We start from the raw sequence: 24,782 nt of genomic DNA on the forward strand, positions 1-24,782 counted from the left end.
TTTTGCTTAAGGCAGCCATATGCCCAATTAAAAACGTTCACTTTCCTAGGCTCCCTTGCAGATAGGAATAGCATGGGACTCAATTCTGGCCGATGATATCTAAGTGACAGTTGCCAGGTGAGGGCCTCCAGGAAACCCTTTTTAAAGATCAGAGACTTCACTGGCATTCTACACCCCCCCCCTTTTTTTTGCTTGAAATGCAGACTCAATGGCCAAGCATCCACCTTATAGCCATGAAAACAAAAGCTACAAGTTAGAGAGCAAAGTAGGAGACAGAATGACCATAAGTCCTTGACAACAGTAGAGAGGCACTTACTTGCTGATGTTACAGGTAAAAACAGTCAACTAATCAATTAAATAAACAAAAAGCCAATTTGGTTAATCCATTATGGTCAAGTTATTGTCCCATGCAGTGAAACACAATTTTTAAGAAAATATTTATTTATTTACTTATTTATTTGCGGGGAGATGGGAGGGGCAGAGAGAGAATCTTCAAGCAGACTCCCTACGGAGTGCAGAGACTGACTTAGGGCTCCATCTCCCCATCTGTGAGATCATGACCTGAGCCAAAACCCGGAGTCAGCCACTTAACTGACTGAGCCACCCAGGTACCCCAATCAAACACACTTTGAAGTGGTAAGGCCATTAAGACATTAAATGTGCTATGATAAGGGTTGCCTGGGTGGCTCTGTCGGTTAAGCCTCTGCCTTTGGCTCAGGTCATGATCCCCAGGGTCCTGGGATCGAGCCTCACATTGGGCTCTCTGCTCAGCACGAAGCCTGCTTCTCTCTCCCTTTGCAGCTCCTCCTGCTTGTGCACGCGTTCCCTCTCCCTCTCTCTGTCAAATAAATAAATAAATACAGTCTTTAAAAAAAATAATGGGGGCGCTTGGGTGACTCAGTGGGTTAAAGCCTCTGCCTTCGGCTCAGGTCATGATCCCAGGGTCCTGGGATCGAGCCCCGTGTTGGGCTCTCTGCTCCGCGGGGAGCCTGTTTCCTCCCCTCCCTCTCTCTCTGCCTGCTTCTCTGCCTACTTGTGATTTCTCTCTGTCAAATAAATAAAATAAATAATAATAATAATAATAATGTGCTATAGGGGTGCAGGGGTGGCTCAGTAGGTTAAAGCCTCTGTCTTCAGCTCAGGTCATGATCCCAGGGTCCTGGGATCAAGTCCCGCATCGGGCTCTCTGCTCAGCCGGGAACCTGCTTCCCCCTCTTTCTCTCTGCCTGCCTCTCTCCCTGCTTGTCATCTTTGTCTGTCAAACAAATAAATAAAATCTTTAGACAAACCATAAGAGACTCTTAATGTCACAAAACAAACTGAGGGTGGCCGGGGGGAGGAGGGTAGGGCAGGGGTGGTGGGGTGATGGACACTGGGGAGGGTATGTGCTACGGTGAGTGCTGTGAAGTGTGTAAACCTGGTGATTCACAGACCTGTACCCCTGGGGCTAATAATAAATTATATGTTACCCAAAAAAATTATTGAAAAAACATAAATAAATAAAATCTTTAAAAAAAATAATGTGCTATAATAGAAAATGGGTGCACACTTCCTGTAGGATCTGTGACACACCAGTGCCGCTCACACTTCCATGTGCCTGTAAAACCCGTGGGGACCTTGTTAAAACCGCAGATGCTGATTCAGTCGGTCTGGATGGGAGTCCGAGGTCTGCCTTTCTCAGAAGCTTGTAGCTAGCGCTGAGGATGCCGGTAGGGACCACACTTTGAGTAGCAAGGACTTGAAAAATGACAGCTCTTTTGTCTGCTCTTACATTGGAGCTATTCTGTTTTTCTTTGATGCGTGGATTGTTCAGTTAAAAACCTGCAGAGGACCCAGTACATTTTCAACCAAAAAAGTTTTTATTTAGAATATTTCAGAGACAAAAAGCCGTTCACTTTGTTTAGTAAAATAAATTTAACAAATACATTTAAATAAGGTAAATCGAAGACTTCTGTGGATCTTTTTCCTGTCACTTGGTCTTCGGCCAGTTGGAGTTTTTGACTCCCAGCCTGACTGGGTTCTTTCATAAACTTAACATGAGGGAGGAAGCATTTCCTTCTGACTCTACTTCCCTAAGTTGTTTTCCTCATGTTATGTTTTCAACAGAGGCCTTGCCTACTCTGAAATGGATGGTAAAAATAAATTGGTACTGAGATGTGATGGTAAAAGGCAAACTTAGATGATTTTCACACCATCTATTATCAAGAACCAAAAGGAAATGCAAGCCTCACCGCTTCCCAGCCAAGCCACTGCTTTACACAGAAGCTACATGGATTTGCCTAGGGTTACTTTCTTTTCTGGTTATGTACATTAAAAAAATACAATGTTGTGTTAAATAGCAGGACAGCTAACAATGGAACACACAGCACTACACTGAAAAACCAAAAAGCTGGGTTAAGCCGAGGAGAGAAATGGCGGATGGTCTTCATGGAGGGCAGCTGCCAGTGCCCACCATCTCCTCAGTCTGTCACGGATCTGCACTCTGAAGGCAGGCCTTCCGATCGCCGCCACTGAGCCAGACGCTGCTTAAACCATTTCTGGAGGAAGGAAATGTGCAAAATTACCTGTCACATACTGGCAAACTGAACATCCCTTCCTTTTCTAAAAGATAGCCTCTGTGGCCCAACTGGAAAGGAATGTGTCCAGGGGGATGGTTTTTCTCACTGTGACACTTACCTTCCCTGCCCCAGGACATTTGTACATGCTATTTCCTATGCTTAGCATGTTGTCTTCATTCTTTATCTGATGATCTCTCTCTCATTCTCAGGCCTCAGCTTAAAAAGAACTTTCTCAATGAAGTCTTCCCTAACCACTTTGTGAGAACCTAAAGCAGGTTCTCCAACCATCTTCTTATTCTCTATTTTAATACTTTGCTACCTTCACAGAACTTTTACCATTTGTAATTACTATGTTTACTCACTTGCTTTTAGTCTACATTTCCTTCTAGAATAAAAGATCCACGAAAGCAGAGACGGTTTTCACTTTATCATCACTGATCGCATCCTTGATTGCTAGCACAAGGGCTGCTTCCTCAAGTTCTCACAGACAACTGATCACCGTAGAGATTCCTGTGGGAAGGCCCCGGACTGCAGAGTCCCCAGTGGTCACCTACCCAAGCAACTTGCCTGTTTGTCCCAGTGTGACATGAAATATCATCATTCCCAATGTTTGCCATGATGCATGAAAGGCTGGGAAACAGGAGAATAAAGCGTGAGGTCTGACTTCCCACAGGGCCCTCTGACTCATCGGCTCCCATGAGGATCAGTGTCTGCTGTTTCTGTTTCCTCACTAGTCCCTCCTCAACAATGTTTTTTTTTTAAAACCCAGTTTCCTCCCGGCCAACCTGATCTACATCCCAGCCTATTCGCCAGCCTGGGTCTCCCGGTCCCCTGTGCACAGAAAACCCCCACCCCTTAGCAGCACGGTAAAAGGCAAGGACCCTGTCCAGAAGCATCGCATCTTGGGGCCTTCCCTAAATCCATGGTCTCTTTTGTGAGATGTGAATATTTGAGAGCTGCATGGCGCCAGTTTCACTAATGAGGTAGCTCTGTGGGGGTTTTGGGGCGACAAGGTCTGATTCAATAAGATTTCCCGTTACTACTGCTGAATACATGGCGACGTTTTCAAGACTGACTAATTAAAACTTGGAGGAGGAAAGTCTCATTTTCTGTCAGGATTCATTTAAGGCAAAATGAGCTGGCCTTATTCAGAAGAGCCACCCATATCTCTATACTAGTAATGAATATTAATGGACAGTTTCCAAAAATAACTTCGGCAAGGACCACATTTGTGAACTGGAAAACTGGCGTCCACATGCCTAACAAAGCGAACCCTGGTGCTGGGGGATGGCACGAGGTTCAAGAAAAGCGTAACAATTTTCTCAAGATACATATTTTAAATCAGGTGGGCATGTAATAATTGGGCAAACGAGTTGCTGTCCAACAAAAACCATCAAACACCTCGCTTGCTTCTTTTTCCCTCCAGAGGTGAGTCTTATCACATCTCCCTCATATCAATACGAACTTTCCACCTGGCTTTATTCGTTTCTTCCTTGTTTCAGTCATCCCCTGGGAAAGACATTCAGCCCTCACTGGCTCATAAATGAATGCCTCATTACCTCACCCCATTGATGGGGATTTATTTACTCTGAGTGAACAGATGATAATTAGACACAGCGGTGGGGAGGGATGGAGGCAAAATAACATTGTTCCTGTCCTTTTCTCTAGTAACTAACATTTTGTTCATTTCAGGGGGAGACCTCTAGAGGTCTTTATTCCACTGATAAAACGTCCAACAACTAAAACCACGGAGTTCTGGGAATAGTCCCAGGGCATTAAGAGGAGATAAAGATACTGGGAACCTCCCTAAGAACCAAGGCCAGCTACACTGGGCTTGAATTTGTGATCATAGAAAATGCCAGGTCTTCCTGACCTCCCCAGGGACTGATAAAAGACCTTTCCCAGCCCCTTCTAACACTGACTTCAAAATAATAAAAGACACAGGGGTTGGGATTCTATAAGGTTTATCTTTTAAATGGAGGAGGTATCTTATTACTGCCATGAGAAGAAAAAAAAAAAAAAACACCCATTCTAGGATCCCAGCAAAGGCAATTTAAAAAGTTATTAACATTAGAGCTCCCTTCATCTCCCTCTTGGTTCCTGCAGGTGTCCCCTCAATAGCAGAGAGCACTGTCCTATAGAGGGACAGTTACGAAGAGGTCATCAGTGTCATCATGTCAGAGAATGTTTCAAACTTCTAATCTCTCCTTCCCCTGCCAAAGTACCAGCAATATGAATCAGCTCTAGTTCATTGTGTCAAACGAGCATCTCATGCTTATTTGAATTGGAATATGACTCCGATTCTAGTAGGGGTGAGGGATCAGGCATAAAAAATAAAATAAAATAAAATATTATTTTAGCTTTGGGGATCTCTCCCTGTGGAAAGGGGCAACAGAGATAAAGACTAGAAACAGGGACATGCTGACACCAGACACAGCTTATATGTAGGCCCCGTGGCCCTGGCCTTCACGGAGTTATTTAGAATCCCAGCAAAACCTGCTACAATGTAACAGAATTTTATTTATGCCTGAAAGTTCACCATTGGGCATTATATCTCCAGAAGACACTTTAAAAAAATATAAATGTTGTTTGAGGGGTGCCTGGGTGGCTCAGTTAGGTAAGCGTCCAACTCTTCAGTTCAGGTCATGATCTCAGGGTTGTGAGATCAAGCCCCACATTGGGCTCCTCACTGGGCATGACACCTGCTTAAGATTCTCTCTCTCTCCCTCTCTCCTGCTGCCCTTCCCCCTCTCTAAAATAAATATATGTTGGTTGAGATGATTAAAGAAGAAACCATTCTTACCAAGCCATGCACTTGGGGATGGAGCGAGCTGCAAAAGAGTTTGGGTGGAAAGGATGGGAAATTGGAAAATGGGACCAAAAGCAAGTAAGGGGTGCTAAATGTTGCCTCCTTCTGAGCTCTGGGCTCTCTGATGCTCCCCTGCGGGTCCATACAGGAAGGCAGAGGGCCAAGGAGAGCTGTGGCAGCCCCAGAGAGGAAGAAGGTGTTGGCCCTGTGGCAGGAAAAGGAAGCCAGGGGCCCTGCTCTGAGGCTGACTCACCCCTACACCCACTCATTTCAGGGTTACATCTATCATTTGTTCACTTGAGGATGGTGGCGGGGGGGGGGGCGGGCAATGGAGAGTGGCTGCCGTGTGGTGGAGGGGGGGCAGGTGAACCTGCTGTCAGAAGTCTGACTTGGTAGACTTCAATCACAAAAAGAATTAGGCACCCTTTCTTTCTTCCTGCCCCTCACCTGATTTCATTTCAGTTCTTTCATAGAAGGTGACGGTCAAGAAAAGATTGAACATAGCCGGGATGTCTGTCATGTAATACATAGATTTTTTTCCCCATCTAATACATGGAAAATCCATGTAATCTACGGATTTTTTTTTTCCAGGAAAAAATACACCAGAAATGAAATGTTCAGGGCACCTGGATGGCTCAGTGGGTTAAAGCCTCTGCCTTCAGCTTGGGTCATGGTCCCGGGGCCCTGGGATCGAGCCCCGCATCGGGCTTTCTGCTTGGCAAGGAGCCTGCTTCCCTTCCTCTCTCTCTCTGCCTGCCTCTCTTCCTACTTGTGATCTCTGCCTGTCAAATAAATAAATAAAATCTTAAAAAAAAAAGAAAGAAAGAAATGGAAGGTTCGGCCCTCGCCTCCATCCCCTAGTCAGTCCCATTCTTTCTCTCTGTGAAGACAACAAGGGAGCTAGAGGAGTCTGGACTGTGACCCAGACTGCCACGGTTCAAATCCCAGCTCTGATACTTCCTAGTTGTGGCCTTGGGCCAGTTATCCAACCTTTCTGTGCCTTGGTTCTCTTATTTGTCCAGCTGGGCTAATGCTACCTACCGCAGAGCCCTGTTGTGACACACAGATGACTTAGTACACAGAGGGCGCCTGGCACAGGACCTGGCAGGGATCAGCCATCACAGAGGGCGACGTAATTATTCTGCCTCACTGGTGACGGTGATTTACCGTGGGAGTAACAGAGGCTGAGAGCAGCTTAGACCCCTAGCTGGAACTGCGCCCACAATAAATCTACAGCCTTTTTAAAAGACACATTATTATCTCTCTGATCACTCCTCTTTTCTAAATATAGTGTGGGGTTTTTAAGTGAGAAAGCTTCAGCAAGCTACACCCTCCGGGGGTTCCAAGAAATATGAACTGCAGGACTTGGGTTACATTAAATCACCTTCCATTAAGTTCTGGTTCTGGGTAGTCTGACAGCTGTTCCCTCCGTCCCTTTTGCTAAAAAGGGATATGCTTGACTTTCTATTTGACCTAGGAATGCGAGGATTTTCTGTGGGCAAATTCTCCAAAGTGCATCTGGCTTAATTAGTAAAACTCATTTTAGGCTTGGGATCCAGGGTCTTGGTTCTAGACTATCCTGGAGCACCCATTACAAGCTTTTAAGGCTCAGCTGAGTATGGCTCAAGGTGAGAAGAGGTCAAAATGCCTGATGCTCTGGTCTATAAAATGGGAAAAATAAGACCGTCTCTGCTTTAGAGCTGAGACTACAATTGTGGAAGTGCTTTGGGCTCCCCTGGGAGAGATGCTAGGGCAGTTCCAAGTAGTGTTATCATGCATAACTAATTGTCTTTCCATCACCAGGGGGAAAATAGAAGTTAGAAAAACTCTGGATAGAGTTGTGGGTTTTTTTTTTTTTTTTTTTTTTTTTTTTGTTTTAAGTCAGCGGAAGGAGCCAACATTGCACCTAGAGGTTAATAATCGTGAGCAGTGTTGCATTCTCTAAACAATATTCCGAATAACATAGGAACTCTTAAAAATAGATAAATGAATCAGCGCACTTAATGGGACATCTGCTTCCACTCCCTTCAGTTGTAATGTCAGATGCTTTGCTTCTTGGAAAACTCCAGAAAAGGACTACATCTTAGAGCCCGGGAATTTTTTAAAATATGAAATCTCCCTGACTATATACAATGTTAGCTCTGCCGCTAAGGGGAAGCCGTGCGTGATACGGTGGAAAGACCCTTGCTATCCTGGCAACTCTCTCCCTCTTGGCCTCAGTTTCCTCGTTTGCCAACGCGAGGACCGAATTTACAGCCGATCGCTCAAGTCCCTTCGCGCCTCTCGAGAACAGATTTGAGAGCGGGGGCCTCCGAGGGCGCACAAGTCACCTCTTCGGAAGGTTTTGCTCACCGCCCTGGGGAGAAATTGAGCTGCGGGAGGAGGAGGAAGCCAGGCGAGCGTGGACCGGGGCCGCAGCTCCCGAGCCGGAGCAGGGAAGACGCGCGCCTCCCGGCCGGCGGGGGAGCGCAGCGCAGCGAAGCGCGGAGAAGGGTGGTCGTGAGGATTCTGAACGGTCCTGGGCTGGGGCTGGGGGCGCGGACGGGGCGCGCGGAGCCGGATCGCCGGGATGCGGCGGGGGGAGCGCGGCGGCGACCGGGCTCCCCCCGGGGTGCGGCCGGTAGCGACGGCAGGTCGGAGAAGGGCGAGCGGCACCCCTGCGTGCGCGAGACGGCCCCGCAGGCCAGGGTCGGGGGAAGGGCGTGCGGAGCGCGCCGGGCTCACCTGGGTCTCCTCCTCGGAGAGGCCGGCCTCGGCCGCGATGAGGCACAGCGTGGTGGGGTCCGGGTGCTTGTTGACCTTGTTGAAGTTGTACTCCAGGATCTCCACCTGGTCCTGCGTGGGGCCGCTCGAGGTCTCCGCCGACATGGTCCCGGCGCGGCTGCGGGGAGGCAAGCAGCGGCTGCGGTGAGCGCGGCGGCGGGCGGGGACGGAGATCGCGGGCGCGGGGCCGCCCCTCCCGCGGGCGCACGGTCGCGCGAGTCCCCGGCCGAGCCTCCCGAGGGTCCGCCGGCCGAGCCGCGCGTCTCCGGGCCTCCGGGCCTGCCCGGGACTGGGGGCGGTGCGGGGCGGTTCTCACGGCAACTTTCCCCGGGGCCCGGGCCCGGGGCGGCGGCGGGAGGAAGATGACGCGGCGCGCCCTCCTGACCCCGAGGCTCTGGGGACTACGCGGGAGGGGAAGAAGCGCGGCGGCGATTTTGAAAACCGCCTTCAAATCCCGCCCACCCACCCCCCCCCACCGCCCCACCGCGGGAGAGGGAGCTGCGCGGGGACAGCCCCGACAGGTCGCGGGGGTGGGGACACGTCTCACCGGTCCGCGCGCCCTTCTGCCTCTGAAGTGGTTTCTAGCCCAGGAGGGCAGGTGCTCCCCACCCCTCCTCCGAAGAAACGACCCAAAGGACGGAAGTTACTTCTTAAAGTTGGGGAGCTGGAGCGGCGCTTCCCATCTCTGCCTCTTACAGAGCTGGCGACAGCGTCCGCAGAGATGTCGGGTCCGCCCGCCCGGGAATTGAGCATCGGGAGAAATGTCCCCTGGAGGGCTTGTGTGAGTCACTCTGCCATCTGCCACCTCCTCTGCCATCCCGCCCGCCCCGTCTCCCCCCCCCCCCCCATTATCCCGAAGCCAAGAATCCACGGCCTCCAGTCACTGCGGCTGGTCGCTGGCCTTGCGTGGTCTGGACACGGTGGCGTAGCTACTGCCGGGAGCCCCCTGCACGACCAGCTTCAAAGTCTCTTGTATTTCCTTACTTCAGAGCCAAACACTGCTCTGGCAGGTTTGGGGTACCAAGACTGGCTGCTGCATCCTCTCCATGTCTAAATAGCCTCTGAACTGGGTCCAAAAAAAGGGGGTGCAGACGTGCGTCCCTCCTCTCCCTTCCCACCATTTAAGAGGTACCGAGGTGCCGGACGTTGCAGTCTGGAAGCTGTCCCGGAGGATTTGGCAGAGACAGGTCAGGGCTCGACTTCGCTGGCAGTAAGAGAAGCGCAAGTGTGGGAATCGGGTTGGTTTGTTGTTTAAACAAACCATTGCAAAATTATCCAGCACAGTCCTGAGTGGGTTTTGAGGTGGTTTGTGCCTGGGGAGGAGCCGCAGTCTGCCTAGGAGCCTGCCTAACGTCCCTGATACTGGGACACGGTTTTCTGGGACCTGCCTCCTGCGCTCCCTGATAAAGGTCTTTACCGCTCTTCGGCGTCACTTGGAGAGGCTTGCAGGGATTTCAAGAAGCCATTCTACTGAGAGGGAGTCTTGGGCTCAAGGCACTGGTTAGGTCAGCAGGAAATCTCTGTTTTTAGGTGAGTTATATGCCCCCTCCCCCATTTAAAAATCTGTACGGGTGATTCTAGGTCAGAAACACCTCCTCTCCTGTTGGCACCTGTCTCCCCTTTTCTTTGAGCCAGAAGTTCAGATCTGGAAAGAACCTTAGAGATGACCATTTTCAGTCCTCTCCTGGAAAAGCCCAGGAGAATGAGGCACAGGAAGACTTCCTATTCCAGCGTGCCCAGTTAACAACCAGCACCCTAGAGGGGAGAGCCTTAGTTTTGGTTTCGGTCCTGCACTCTTCGAGACCCTTCTCAGGAGGCCATCCTGTCTTTAGTCTGGCAGAAAAGATCAGGGGGGCAACAGTTTAAAGGCAGAGGCTTTGGAAAGAGCATTGACTGTCCTGATAGGATACTAACTCCAGCCTAATCTGCCCACTGGAAACACCCACCACTGCTCATTTTGCCCAGAAGAGTATAGGAGAGGAGACACTACTGCCTCGGATTTTATTTCTTGGAAACCTTCCATCTAATCCCATGGACACAGTTATGCTGCCTCTTTTCTAGGAGAATTTTTGCTTTGTAGAATTCTCAGTCCTTCAGAAATATGAACCAAGCACATAGATTTCTAAACTGGACTCAGATTCAAGGACTGCTCTGCATGTACTTATCTCTTTTTGTTACATACTATTACGTAACTCAGAGGCTCTTACTGTCCTTACATTTAATCAGGTGCATTTTCTTTTCTATTTGTGTGGCTTCCTGTTACAGGACTTTGTATGAGGTTTCATGGGTAACTTCCGGTTGACTTCAAAGTTCTCCGTGGGTTAGTTGGCTAAGGGCCACTGGACTTGTTTGGCTGCTAAGGAGACTTGTGGGAGGTCCATGTGAACGTACCTACTTCTCCAAGATACACCGAACAAACAAATCTGACCTCTAGAGTGAGATCCACCTGCTGTTTCTCCACAAAACCTCTGTCCTTCCAGCCCTTGTCGGTGGACAAGTGTTTACGGCTGTTGCTTCATTTCTTCTCTCCTTCGCTCTCTTTTCAAGGAAATGTAAAAACCAAATCACCCTGGTAACCTGGGCCTTATAAAGCTTCTCAACTCTTTCCAGTAAGCAAACTGTTGAAAAGCCTCTCTGAAGGTAGTCTAGACAATTTCAGATGAAAAGAACTAAACATATTTTTAAAGCTCCTTAAACTTTAATCTCAACACAAGTTCTGTTGTCGCGGTTGTTATATTCATAACTTATGGAACATTCAAAGAGTAATGCGTCCTGTAGTTGTGTTTTCTTTCGTGGTCAAGGGAAGACAAAACCTTTTCAAAAGGTTAAATGAAAATGGCCGGCTTTTTCCTAATTAATCCCAACACCTGGTTGGCGATTTGGCAATTGTCCCCTAACCTGATTGTTATTTTAAAGCTATTTCCCTGTATGAGCTAGCTCGCAGACAGTGCTACAAACTCGTAGAAATTCTACGAGTTCTACAAATTCTACAGGTTCTACAAACCTGCAGAAATTGCTGTGAGCTCACAGTCTCCCAGCCATCGGACTTCTTTGTAAAGCCACTAGTAGCAAACCAAATGGTTATTAGTGGTAGATACTCATAGACAGTCCTGTGGTGAGCTGGCCAAAAGAGAAAAAAGCCATGGAATCATTTTTTAAGGCCATCTTCCAAGTTTCTTTGGCCCAAATTTCCTTCGTGTTCACTGCAGACTTCCACGTACCCATGGGCCCTTGAAGCATTAGTATTTTCTTAAGTGAGGAAAATGTGCTGTGCTGCCCAAGAGAAGTGGAGGTTCTTCATTTATCACTTGCTGAACTACTCTGGACAGGGTACCAGGGGCAGCACCCAAGCTGTCAGTGTGTCTCAGGATGGACAAACAGGGGATGCCTAGGTAGCTGAGTGGCTTGAATGTCTGACTCTTGATTTCTCCTCCGGCCATGATCTCAGGGTCCTGGGATCTGGCTCCACACTCATCACGGAGTCTGTGGAGTCTGCTTGGCTTTCTCTCTCTCCCTTTCCCTCTGCCCCTCTCCCACCCTCTCTCTTTCTCTGTCCCCAATGAATAAATCTTACAAAAAAAAAAAAAAATAGGAATGGAATATTGATCGGCCTCTCCAGACTAACAGGAAGTCTGCTTTCAAAAGAGAGTTTTTGTTTGTTTGTAATGTCCTTAAGCTTCAATCAGTAGCTCTCATGCCTGGCTGGGCTTCGGGGTCACTTGTAGAAATGTCCAGGGCCCCCCCGAAGTCCTCCTGAATCAGAATCTACTTTAGGAACCCAGTGGGGAAGGGATATAAAAAAATATCTCAGCTCTTATTTACAAGATTTTGTAATTTAATCATTAAAATCGATGATAAAATACCTGTAAAAATGCATTAAAATATTTTGTGCCTCTGATGCTGTGTATCATCTCAACAGTTGAGCAGATGGTAGGTTGAGGAGGTTTTAAAGGAATAAAGGTAAAAAAAGATTCTATTTATTTACTTCAGAGAGAGATTGGGGACCAGCAGAGGGAGAGGGAGAGAGATCCCCAAGCAGATTCCTTGTTGAACGTGGAGCTGGATGTGGGGCTCAGTCCTACAACCCTGAGATCAGGTCATGAGCCAAAACCAAGAGTCATGCCAAAACTATGCTTAACTGACTGAGCCACCCAGCTGCCCTTAAAGGAATAAAGTTTTTATAATACACAAATACACCCCAGAAAAAAAAAATTGGGGACCATGTTATTAATTTTTTTTAAAGATTTTATTTATCCATTTGAGAGAGAGACAAACAGTGAGAGAAAGCCTGAGAGGGGAGAAGGTTAAAGGGAGAAACAGACTCCCCATGGAGCTGGAGCCCAATGAGGGACTCGATCCTGGGACTCTGGGATCATGACCAGAGCTGAAGGCAGTTGCTTAACCAACTGAGCCACCCAGGCACCCACTATGTTATTACCCTTTTTATATGTATGGACAGGAATGGGGAAATTGCCTTTAAAATTATGAATTATTGGGGCACCTAAGTGGCTCAGTCAGTTAAGTCTGTGACTTCAGCTTAGGTCATGATCTCAGGGTCCTGGGATGGAGCCCCCACCTTGGGCTCCATGCACAGTGGGGAAGACTGCTTGTCCCTCTGTCTCTCCCTTTGCCCCTTCCCCTGCTTTTTCTCTCTCACACACAAATAAATAAAATATTTAAAAAAATAATGAATTATCCAGAGAAATTTTCTCCTGCTTTCAAAAATTTAGAAATAATATAAAACCCTTTAAAAATCTTTCAGAAAAATGTATTTTTATATTAAAATCAGAATTTAAGAAGGCAGGTCATTAAAAGAAAAATTCCACTTCATACAAATATGTGTAATTGATTTAGAAGCCAAAAATTATAGTGGAGAATATTTGACAAACTTGACAAATGATTGCCCTTCTCCTATTTCTTAAAGTTTCCTGTGAGAGAACTGCTAAAATTTAAGTTATCATTTATATGGATAACTTGTATAATAGAACTTAAAACTGAACATTAGACTATGAATATACCATATACATATAACATAAAAGGATTCTGAATAGAAATATAAATATACATATATATATTTTAAAGATTTTACTTATTTACTTGACAGAGAGAGAGAGATCACAAATAGGCAGAGAGGCAGGCAGAGAGAGGGAGGAAGCAGGCTCCCCGCTGAGCAGAGAGCCCGATGCAGGGCTTGATCCCAGGACCCTGAGATCATGACCCAAGCCGAAGGCAGAGACTTAACCCACTGAGCCACCCAGGCACCCCCCAAAATATATTCTTAAATGCTATTATTCATTCTAGTTTTACATATTTAAAAAACTAAAAAAAAAAAACCAATAATAACTGATTATATGTAAATTATGGCACTACAGATGATGTAAAGTTTTTTCCTTTGTATCTTTTTCTGGTTTTCTCCATTTTCTATAATGAGCATTTATTACTTTGAAATTAAAAAGTTTATTTTTTCTTAATAAGGTATCCCTGATAAGACCAATGATCCATCTTGCTCAGTTTTATCTGATTATTGGGAACAAATTACATTTTCAGTGCCTGGGTGGCTCAGTTGTTAAGAGTCTGCTTTTGGTTCAGGTCATGATCCCAGGGTCTTGGGATCAAGTCCCACATCGAGCCCCACATCGGGCTCCCTGCTTGCCAGAAAGCCTGCTTCTCCCTCTCCCTACTCCTGCCTGTGTTCCCTCTCTCGCTGTCTCTCACTCTGTCAGATATATAAATAAAATCTTTTTTTAAAAATGACATTTTCAGGGAAAGCATGGAAGTTGTTTTCTATCAAGTCTACCTAGAAGATTAGGGAAGTAGGTACTTTCATTTTGAAAGACATTAGGTATTAAAAGGATTATTTGTAATATACATGTAAGTTATGAAGAATAACATCAGTGAACCCCATCCAATTTAAAAATTAAATCATGACCAAGACTATGGAAGCTACTTGTATTTCCTTCCCAATCCCACCCTTATGGCTTATTTGCTCCCAGAGGAAATTAAGATTCTACCTCTTGTATTAATCATTCCCTTGATTTTTAAATTAGTTCTATCACATATGTATGGATTCCTGAAAGAACATATTATTTTAGCTTTGTATATTTTTGAATTGTATAAAAGTAGTATTTTATGTGATTATTCTGTGAATGCTTTTTTCCCACCAACATGTGGGAAAAAGATGAATCTTTCCAAGATGCATCTATATATCTGCATGTAGAGAAGTTCATTTGTATTCGTTCATGTTTCCATTTCGTGAATATACTATAATTTAGATCTTTTCCTGCTGGTGGATATTTGGATTGGTTTCAGTTTTTTGCTATTACGAACACTGCCTCTTAGAACTTCTTTTTTAAATATTTTCTTTATTTATTTGAGAGAGAGAACAAAGAGGAGTAGAAGGAGAGGGAGAAGCAGGCTCCCTGCTGAGCAGAGAGCCTGCCATGGCGGGGCTCGATCCCAGGACCCTGAGATCATGACCTGATGGAAAGGTAGAGGCTTAACCTACTGAGCCACCCAGGTGCCCCGGGAACATTTAATCATAGGTCTTCTGAAGTGAATCTGGGAGGGTTTCTCTAGGGAATACATGTGTGGAACAGGTCACAAGATATGTGACTTTTTTTTTCTTTAAAGATTTATTTATTTTAGGGAGAGAGAGTGTGTGTGTGTGAGCAGGGAAAGGGGTAGAGGGAGAGAGAGAATCTCAAGCAGAATCCCTGCTGAGCAGGGAGCCCTACTTGGGGCTCGATCTCAAACCCTGAGATCATGACCTGAGCCGGAAATCAAGAGTCGGCCGCTTAACCCACTGACTCACCCAGGAGCTCCAAGATATGCGGTTTTTAACTTTATAACAAATTATCAACTTCTTTTCCAAATTTCTTTTGAACAAAACTGTACAAACCGTGCATAGCATTTCCTTTGCCCCACCTCCTCATCAATACTGCCAGACTTTTAAATTTTTGCCAAAATTGTTATGTCTTCTTTTCATGCGTGAGTAATACCTAAATCTCTTTCAGCTATTTGTGTATGCAGCTTGCGTAAGTTCTCGGGGCTAAAGGCTCCATATGTTTACTATTTACTGTGTAAAAGTATTTCCTGTTCCAACCAAGCAAGAGATTTGAGGTATTTTTTGAGAGTTTAGGGTTGTCTCTAGGGTAGCTTGTTCTTTCCATGGGTCACCAAAAACAATGCAAAAGATGTATGGAAAACCAATTATAGTAGATCTTTTGTCGGTCTGATTCTAAAAATGTTCCTATTTTCCCTTTTACAGAGTTCCTGGAAGTCAGGACTTGATTCCGTGCTCAAAAAAAAAAAAAAAAGTTAAAAAAAAACCAACCCATGTTAACCATATCAATTATCCACCCCTCCATCCCCCACCCCTGCAAAGTGAATATCAAAGTCTCCGAATGAAAACAATGGGTATGAATTTCAAATGACCCAGGAAAAGAAAAAGAAAGGATGTAGGGATAGACAGGAAGTCTGAAAGAGACTGTTAGGCTGTGGGTTTAAAACGGTATAAACATGAAAAACCAGATAACGTGCTCAAGGGTTTGGCCTGCGATGCCATGAGCACGGGGTGCTGAACCCCAGTTCAAAAACGAGTTGTTATTAGTTCTTTGGGTCTGTCTCTCTCAGTAATCAGAATGGAATTAGTCCTGTTTTGCAGTTGAGAAAAGTTAGCATCGGCAGAAGGCTCGGAATCCTACCTTTTATTCTGGCCTAGGCAGGAAATGTAGTTTGTAGTATCTTGTAGTTTGTGGTATCTTGGGCAACAACATTGATTTATACCTTTAACATATATTCTCGGGGCGCCTGGGTGGCTCAGCCAGTTAAGCAGCTGACGCTTGATTTAGGCTCAGGTCATGGGTTCAGGATCATGAGATCAAGCCCTGCATCGGGCTCCAAGCTCAGCGTGGAGTCTCCTTGTCCCACTCCCTCCGCTTCACCCCTCCCTACATCCCCACTTGCTTCTACTCTTTCATTCTCTCTCTCAAATAAATAAAATTTTAAAATATATATATATATATATATATATATATATATATATATATATATTTCCCTATGCTCTACTGATGTCAGAGATTCTCAGATATCACTGGATCACCTGTTTGGATTGTGAGGTCTAATTGGCCTTGTTGTCCGTTATTTTAGCGACTAGCAGGTGCTGGTGGCAGCCAGGCTTTCCCAGTGTGGGGCAAGCACTGCTGACTGGCTGTGGTCTCTGCAGCCTCATTCCTTTAGCTGCTTCTGCAGGCTTCTTAGAAACCTCCCCACGTCTCCTGAGAAAGCCTGGCGTCTGGCTGACACAAGGTCACAAGCATAACAGACTTGCCCATCTCCGGTTTTGTTCTGACTCTGTTGTTTGGGGCATGGATAAATTGGGGACATTTGTTCAAGTTTGTACAGTAAGATCTGAGTTCCTAGCTTTGGACTCTGTGTAACAGCTTCAGGTGCATGGAGAACCCCCGGCAGCTCACAGCGACATGCACGCATCCTCCCAGAACATGCTGCACTTGACTCAGTGAGGCAGGAAGACTGAGAGGCCAACTTGTCCTTGAACACGTGCCATTCCAGCCGGTCGCCTGCCCACCCCATCCCAAGGACCTCCCTGTGCCCCTGGGCTCTGTCAGGCGAAGGTATCATCAGGTTTGGTTTTTGATGCTTCAGCCCTGCTGTGAGATGGCATCTCTCTTTGCAGCTGGAAATCCAAGGCTTTAAAATATGAAGTCCTGGGGCGCCTGTGTGACTCAGTGGGTTAAAGCCTCTGCCTTTGTTTGGGTCATGATCTCAGGGTCCTGGGATCCTCTGCTCAGCAGGGAGCCTGCTTCCTCCTCTCTCTCTGCCTGCCTCTCTGACTACTTGTGATCTCTCTGTCTCTGTCAAGTAAATAAATAAAATCTTAAAAAAAAAATATGAAGACCTGCCTTCTTTTAACTTCCTCCTATCTGACATGTGCTGTTACGTGCTGTGTAGAGCTGCTAATTCACTGTACTACTTCTCAGGAATTCCACTTTCAACTTGCTTTCCGCTTGCTTTCGAACCCCCCTATTCCAGGAAACCCAGCAAAATGAAGAGCAAAGTGAAATTTGACTTACTACAGTCCTGAGGACAAACAATTAAAAGCCCCAAGTACTGATCATTCAAGACATCACTTTGGGGGCAACTGGGTGGCTCTGTTGGGTAAGTGTCTGATACTTGAGCTCGGCTCAGGCCTTGACCTCAGGGTTGTGAGTTCAAGCCCTGAGTTGGGGTCCATGCTGGTTGTGGGGCCTACCTAAAAAGAACAAAACAAGGGGCGCCTAGGTGACTCAGTCATTAAGTGTCTGCCTTAGGCTCAGGTCATGATCCCAGGGTGCTGGGATCGAGCCCTGCATCGGGCTCTCTGCCTGGAGGGAAGCATGCTTCTCCCTCTCCCACTCCCCCTGCTTGTGTTCCCTCTCTCACTCTGTCAAATACATAAAATCTTTAAAACAAACCAAAACAGAAAACATCACTTTGCCAAGCCTCCGTTTCTCTCATGTGAAGAAGGGATATGACAGACCTTCACCTAGCTCACAACTTTGTTGTAAAGTTTATATGATATTATTGTAGGGGAAGTATTTCTAAACTGTGAAGGGCTTGCTTGCAGAAGATACTGTTCTTTCAACAACTGTGAGCGAGGCCTTCAGTGGGGTGTCTCCTGAGGACAACTGGTAAGAACAGTTGATAGTTTCAGTCTCTCTGGGCTGCAATTTATTAAAAAAATTTTTTTTTTTTTACCTGGAATGGTAAAGTATAAGCATTGAAATCATAACCTTTTGGGGAAAAAAAAATCAAATGCTGTCTGTATTGCTTCATCATAAGACGTATCCCTGGATGGAATTTCTCAAAACTAATGGGGTGGGGATGGGCGACGGTGAGGATGTCAGATCTGTAGCATGTTTTCTCATTAGCACTTCTACACTGTGTGTGGATTTGAATATAGTTGTTGGATTTTCCCCCCTCATTTCTCACTGGCACCTCTCAATTTCTCCTCCCATCTGTTAATGAGGAAGCATTACTATACAGAAGATGAGTAGTGAGGAGTCAAAATAGGAGGAACAAAGACTCTATGAACTAGTGAGTAGACTTTTCTAGGCTGTCTTGGCTTATAAGAATAATGATCAAATTGAAATTCTTTCAAAATAATTTATTGCTGGCCTGCCTTCTCCACTGAATGATATGCTCCCGTGTGGGGGATGGGTCTTACACATTTCCATCTCACCAGCAGTCATTAGGAGAATCTGGCACTGAACAGGTACTCATCACTTGTCTGCTGAGCTGAACTTAGCCAGTGGCATCTGGCGTGACTTGATTGAGGACATAAGTTGGAAAGACATGGTTTTCAACAACCAGGACTGACCAAGTTCAAAACCAAAACATTACATTGGAAAAAATAACTTCCCTGCCTTCTAATATCTTTTAGTCCACACTGCCTGAAACAGCACAGAGTTGGTTCCTGTTTTTGAGTTGCATATAGACACCTCATCCCTGCTAGCACAATAACAACATACTTATTGAGCAATTATTCCATGCCTGGCACCGTCATACGTCTTAGACAAGTTAAATCCTGTAGCCATCAGAGGAAGTAGCATTACGGGACAGGCACTCTTCTTGTCTCCATTTTATCCATGTAGTAACTGATGTAAATGGAAACTTCTATCCCTTTCCCCAAGAGATGTATAGAACTTTCCCCAAATACAAGCCTAGTGAGTGGTAGAGCAGGGATTCAAATCCAGAAAGTCTAGCTTCTGCATCCACGTTCTTAGCCACTATACTAGATTTCCTCTTTGCATGGAGTAGCCATGTAGACAGAAGAGCCTTGAAGGGTGGTTGTGGAAAGAGGAGAAGTAAAGTCAGGTGGTGCTCCTGGGACAAAAGTAAAGCAGTGTCCTGCGTCTATGCCGGCTCCCCTGTGGGGCAGAGCCAGTCTTGCAGCAATGACCCCTTCCCTGTGGCATGTTTCGAAACAGAAACATGGTGACCAGACGTGGCTGTGACCCAGCGAAATGGATTAGCTAGTGATTTCAGTGACTGCTACCAGCTCCACCAGCCGGGCTGGCTTGCTTTTCCCCACATGCTCTTCTCTAATGGGTACAGACATAATTGAAAGATGACATGATGTGAAAAATATAGTGGACAAATGAGAAAAGAGGTCAGCATTTGACAGAATGAAACAAAAAGGTTGGCTTCGACCAGACCAGGTAGATCTTAGTGACTATGGCTGCTACTTACTCCCTAGATTTACAGAGTTTAGTCAAAGTGATTAAGGAAACTCCTGAAACTGTTGATGAAACAAGTCCGTCAGTGGTCTAGACTTTCTACAGCCACTTACAGAAAATAGCAAGATATGAAAAGGGAGGGGGCGGTGCCTGTGAAGGTCTTCCAGCAGTGAATTAGTCATTAATTAACCCTGGGCAGAAAATGCTTTGTATACACAGAATTCTTTTCACTGGTAGCCCAACTCCTGCTCTAAGTAGAAACTCTGTAGGTAAGACATGGGGGAAATGGTTAAAGACAGTAATAAAACCTTGGGCTTCTTTGTTCTATGAAATAAGTGGAGGAATGAGTCAACCTACTTAGAAATAAACAGGCAAATGGAAGAAGGCAACCCCACTTCCTTAGTCTCCTCACGGGAGATCTGCCTGTTGTTTCAGTTGCTTTTCTGAAAGTCTATATAGTGATCGTTAGGAGTTCAGAAGAAGTTTTCTCTAGACAGAACGCTGTAAACTGTAGGTAGAATGCCAGGCTTACTGACTGACCGGAGGGAGTGTAACTAAAATGTTTGTTACAGGAAAAAAGAAAAAAGGTAGAAACTCATCCTGTTGAAATATCTCAGGGAAATTTAATAAGCGGTCCTCTCACTTTGAAGGCAAATGCTTAAGAAACAGCAGTTTTAATTAAGCCTTGGCTCAGAGAAATGAGGTTCTGGTCCAGACATTGAAGGGGGTTCAGGGAACTTGGAGGGGGCTAGAGGTTTATAGCCCAAATCTGATGTATCCCAAGAGTCAGGAGCAGTCCCTGACACATTGTAGGGTGTACAGTGAACACGTATTGGATTCAGGGTGATTGAAATTTATTTTCACTTTGGGAAGTATGACTTACCCATAAAAAAATAATCATTAGAGCTGTGTTCGGGTCCGAAATGGAATAAAATGGGGGAAGGAGGGAGAAGGGGAATGCTGAGAAGCACTGATGTGAGAAGTAGGTTGTCATAATTAATAGGAAATATAGTTTCCCATAGAAACTATATTCTATGGTTATAGGAAAACATAGTTTCCTATAGAGACATAATTAATGAATAATAAAGAAAAAGTCAGAGATTATTTGGCACAGTCCTCACCTCCTCCTTCTTCTACCCAAGGGACAAGAGGGTGGTAGGAAGTCTTGTGCCTTGCACTTCCTGGGGCAGCCACCAAGAGGCGCTGTCAGGCCAGAACAGTTCAGTTGCTGGCCTGAGCTCTTTGCAGGTAGGAGAAAGAAGCAGAAATAAAATTATTTTGAGTGTACAACATTAGTTACAGAGGGAGTGTTGTATATCTTTATTGAATTACATAGAGGGGAGAGATTTTAAATCCTCGTTAATGAATGAAAATATTAAACTGGTATGGGATATTGGAAAGAGCACTGGGCAAAGAGTCAGACTTGCATTTCAATTTTAGCTCTTCTACTTAGTAGTCACATGACCTTGGCTGAGGTGTTTGGTTTTTTGTTTGTCTGTTGTTTGTTTTTAGCATTTGAAACTTAGTTCTCTTCTCTATAAAATGTGGCTAAAAACTTCCTTCCTTACTTCAATTGTGATCCAGTGAGATTCTGCTCAAGAAACAACTTAGAAAACGATAAAATGACCTTCATGTTTCCAGAAGTGTAATAGTTTATTCATCCAGAAAAGTGAAGATGTTGGGCCAGATGACCTCTGAGATCATTTCTCCTCTAAAATTCTGACGCTTGGCATGGCCTGGGTTTAAATGATCATGCTATTCCCCAACAGCAGCTTGCTAATGTCACTGACCTGAGAAAGGGGAATGCAGTGGCTTATTCCAGGCTCTGTCCCCAGTATGCTGAACACTCTGTGCCTAGTTTCTACTTCAAAGGACCACTGAAGAGCCCACAACGCATTTTGAACCAAGGTGCTCTTTAATATTTAACCTGTTAAATTAACGTGACCAAATAATTTTCCATCTAACCTGGAACATCTGTGTGTAAAGGGGGTGCTGTGACTAATTACACTAAGACAACAGCATACGTCAGAGCGTCCCAGGCAAACCTGGATATCTGGTCCCCTTAGTATACATAAAACATTCAATTTCTCACTTAGGTGTGGGATAGTACAAATATTCCTGTTGAATTTAGGTATCCATTACTGCTGTTAGAGTTTAGCAAGATGCGGTTCTGAATCTTGGAGGACAGAAACACATATTCCTAACCTCAGTAATGAACAGGAGGCTTCTTTTTGCTCTTGAGAAATCATATGGTTGCAGCTTTGTGGTCACCGATCCGAGAGCACACTATAGCTTCAAATTTCCCTTTCATTTTTACCCCACTTTGAATCGGTAGGATAGAAATTTGTCTGATGGGGTGAATATGCTTGGGCTTCTGCCTGCCTTGGGTATTGTTAGTATGGTTGTGCTAATGCTTAGTAAGTGTGAATATTCATTATGTCCCAAACAGAGTTTGGTCCTATGACCAAATATAAACAAAGGGACAAAAAAACGGCATGTACTAGAGATTTCCACCGGCCCAGCCATGTGCTCAGGGCTTTTCAAACCAGATAATCCAGGAGGGGTGAGACTTGTGAAGTAAATTGATTTCAGATCTCTTTGAAAATGTCTCATGCCCTAATACACCAAGAAAACAGATTTTTAGACAAATAGATTTCTGTTATAAGGGGGGGGGATCTTTAATATTTTCCAAAGCAAACCATTAAACATGAAGAGAAATTTGTACTGCTAAGGCTAGAAGCAAATAACAAAAAGACCACCTTTCTAAACTGTTTGTGGAGAGGAAAAATGGCACAAGTCAAAATGGCAGGTTATAAATATCCCTTTTTAAAAAGAGACTTACTTATTTATTTTGGGGGCTTCAGCTGATTGAGGAGCCCAGCTCTGGGCTTGAGTCTCATGACCCTGAGATCATGACCTGAGCCAAAACCAGGAGTCAGACACTTAACCGACTGAGCCACCCAAATGCCCCTATCAATGTCCTTTCTATGTTTTAAGCTTCTCATTTTGGGTAACCCACTTAGCTTCCTAATTCTGCTTGACTTAGAAGACATTAATGAAATTAATTAGATTAATAGGTTGCAGGGTAGGGAGAAATAGGTTTCTTTCTTAGAAGAGGAAGGGTGCTCCAAAACTTAAACACTAATGATAGAAATCAGCCTGGTATTTTAAAAATCTAATCCAGTGAAGCCACACACAGATAACTGAGAGTCGAGTAGGATTGTCATATGGTCCTGTAGCCATCTAGTCGCTTTAGAATGTCAACAAAAATTAGAGTGTTTTTATGAAGTGGTTCTTATTACCAGTGCCTGACTCTCAAAAAGGCTATTCACTTGTCATTCTGGGGACATTTCATCATGATTTACTTTTTAAAAATGTATACTGGGTTCTACAATACTTTTGCCTGAGCCATGATTTCATGGTAAAGAAGAGTAGCCAGGTATTCCTGGTATTGCACATGCGTGATGGGTCGATGGTTAGGCTGCCTGTTTGTAGGAGTTTGTAACATAATGCAAGCAGGCATAACTTTCTCAGGTTTATTTTGCATTTTGAAATGTCTAGGAAAGACTCTTTGGGGGTGCCTGGGCGGCTCAGTCAGTCAAGGGGCTGCCTTTGTCTCAGTTTATGATCTCGGGGTCCGGATCAAGCCCCATGTCAGGCTCCCTGCTCAGCAGAGAGCCTGTTTTTATCTCTTCCTCTGCCTGCTGCTCTGCCTATTTGGACTCTATCTCTCTGTCAAATAAATAAATAAAATCTTAAAAAGAAAGAAAGAAAAGACTCTTTGAAGAATTATCTCTACACAGAAGTATTTCAATCAATTATTCTTTTTTATGGTCCAACCACCATTCTTGTTTTATGACTGTAATTAGGTAATGAATAAGATGACATGCACTTGGTACTTTATGCCAAAGTCCAACCATGCATGTTGCTTGTTGCCATGAAACTCAGTTATATGGGCCTTATTTTTTTATCCACTTGTTTTTATGAACAGGTGTTCAGCTAATGGAATAAACAGTGGGTGTGCTGCTAGAGTCTTCTTATTAACATCACAAAATAATTGAAAAAGACAGATACTCTACAAAGTCCAGCCCAGGGGATAACTTAACCTACTGTAGGTCATGTCACTGAGCATTAGAGTGATGTTGCAGAAAGGCTGGATGAGGGGGCACCTGGGTGGCTCAGTCAGTTAAGCATCTGCCTTTGGCTGAGGTCTTGATCCCAGAGTCCTGGGATCAGCACCTTGGAGGGCTCCCTGTTTGGTGGGGACTCTGTTTCTCCCTCTGCCTCACCCCCCAAATCATGCTCTTTTGCTCACTTTCTCTCAAATAAATAAATCTAAAAAAAAAAAATTAAGAAGAAGAAGAAATGCTGGACGGAGCCTCAGAAGACCCTCACTCTGCTTCCAGAAATGTTACTTAAATTTCCAAGTGACTTTGGACAACTTAATTGCTTTGAACTGCCAGCTCTTCATCTAGAGCTGAAGGTATCCCCACCTGCTACACTAATCCTACCCCCACCTGCCTCACAGAGTTGTTGTAGGATTCAATAAAATTATGCTTATGAATAGCACTATAAATTATAAACACTATATAAATACAAGATATCCCTATTATGGTTCCTATGCCTTTCCTGGTGACTCAGGATCTGCTGTTGGGCAATTGAATGCCAACGGGTTTTGAAACATTAAAATAGCAAAACATTCTGGAAACTTCACCCAACCCTATGTAATAAGGTCCCTTAGAACATTTCATTTGCTTTGTCCAGGTAATAAATGGCCAATATGGGGAAATGAAATGCTTCTGGAACTGACCAGCCCAAGTTGAAGAACATCATGTTGAAAAGGAAAGATCATTGAAGATCACACTCTTTAAGCTCCAGAATATTATTTCAGTCTCTTAATAAGGAAGTTACTAAGGAACTAAGAAAAACTTCTAAACATTTGAAATACTGGACTAGTACTTGTGATATCATGTGTTTCCATTTCTCACAGACAATTCAATATTCCTCATCGCTTAAAGTAAACATAGACCATCTAGCCCACCCCTCTCCCTTTCCTGTTTCCCATCAACCAGATCTAAAGAGTGCTCAACCATAAGTAGGAATATATTTATTATGGCATTATTTGTGAGATCTGAAAGCAGCAGAAATTTTCAATACTAGAGGATTCAATAAGCAAAGCGTGCATAGAAATAGGAGACCAATAAAAAGTAGTTAGAAACAAGGTGTTAGATACATTAGAAATATAATTGGCAACATAGGTCAGTCTTAAGAATATGCTGTTAAGAGAACAAGATAAAGGGTGAGTGGGAGAGTAAATAAGTAGAATGAGAAGGAAAACCCAAGAAGGGTCTTCTGTGTACCACAAATTAAGGAATATGATGACACGAGCCTCAAAACAAAACAAAGACTTTAAAA

At 44.7% G+C, this 24,782-nt stretch overlaps 1 protein-coding gene across 4 annotated transcripts in view; it reads right to left on the minus strand.

Moving 5' to 3' along the window:
• Positions 1–1,840: 1,840 nt before the first annotated feature.
• HOPX (HOP homeobox) overlaps positions 1,841–24,782 on the minus strand; it is a 30,045-nt gene continuing 7,103 nt past the window's right edge. For 2 of the 4 annotated variants that reach the window (XM_045079799.1, XM_045079798.1), the window contains exons 2-3: positions 8,092–8,248; positions 1,841–2,537 (exon numbers count right to left, since the gene is read on the minus strand). In XM_045079799.1, coding sequence (XP_044935734.1) covers positions 2,460–2,537; positions 8,092–8,235 — 222 coding nt within the window. In that variant the 5' untranslated portion in view covers positions 8,236–8,248 and the 3' untranslated portion in view covers positions 1,841–2,459. Of the gene's footprint in view, positions 2,538–8,091; positions 8,249–8,677; positions 8,898–9,262; positions 9,392–24,782 lie in introns of those variants that run through there. The other 2 variants (XM_045079800.1, XM_045079797.1) reach the window with 2 other exon arrangements.

The sequence above is a fragment of the Mustela putorius genome, unplaced genomic scaffold (assembly GCF_011764305.1).
Source record: "Mustela putorius furo isolate JIRA1106 unplaced genomic scaffold, ASM1176430v1.1 tig00000430_pilon_pilon_pilon, whole genome shotgun sequence".
In the NCBI taxonomy this organism is placed as follows: Eukaryota; Metazoa; Chordata; class Mammalia; order Carnivora; family Mustelidae; genus Mustela; species Mustela putorius.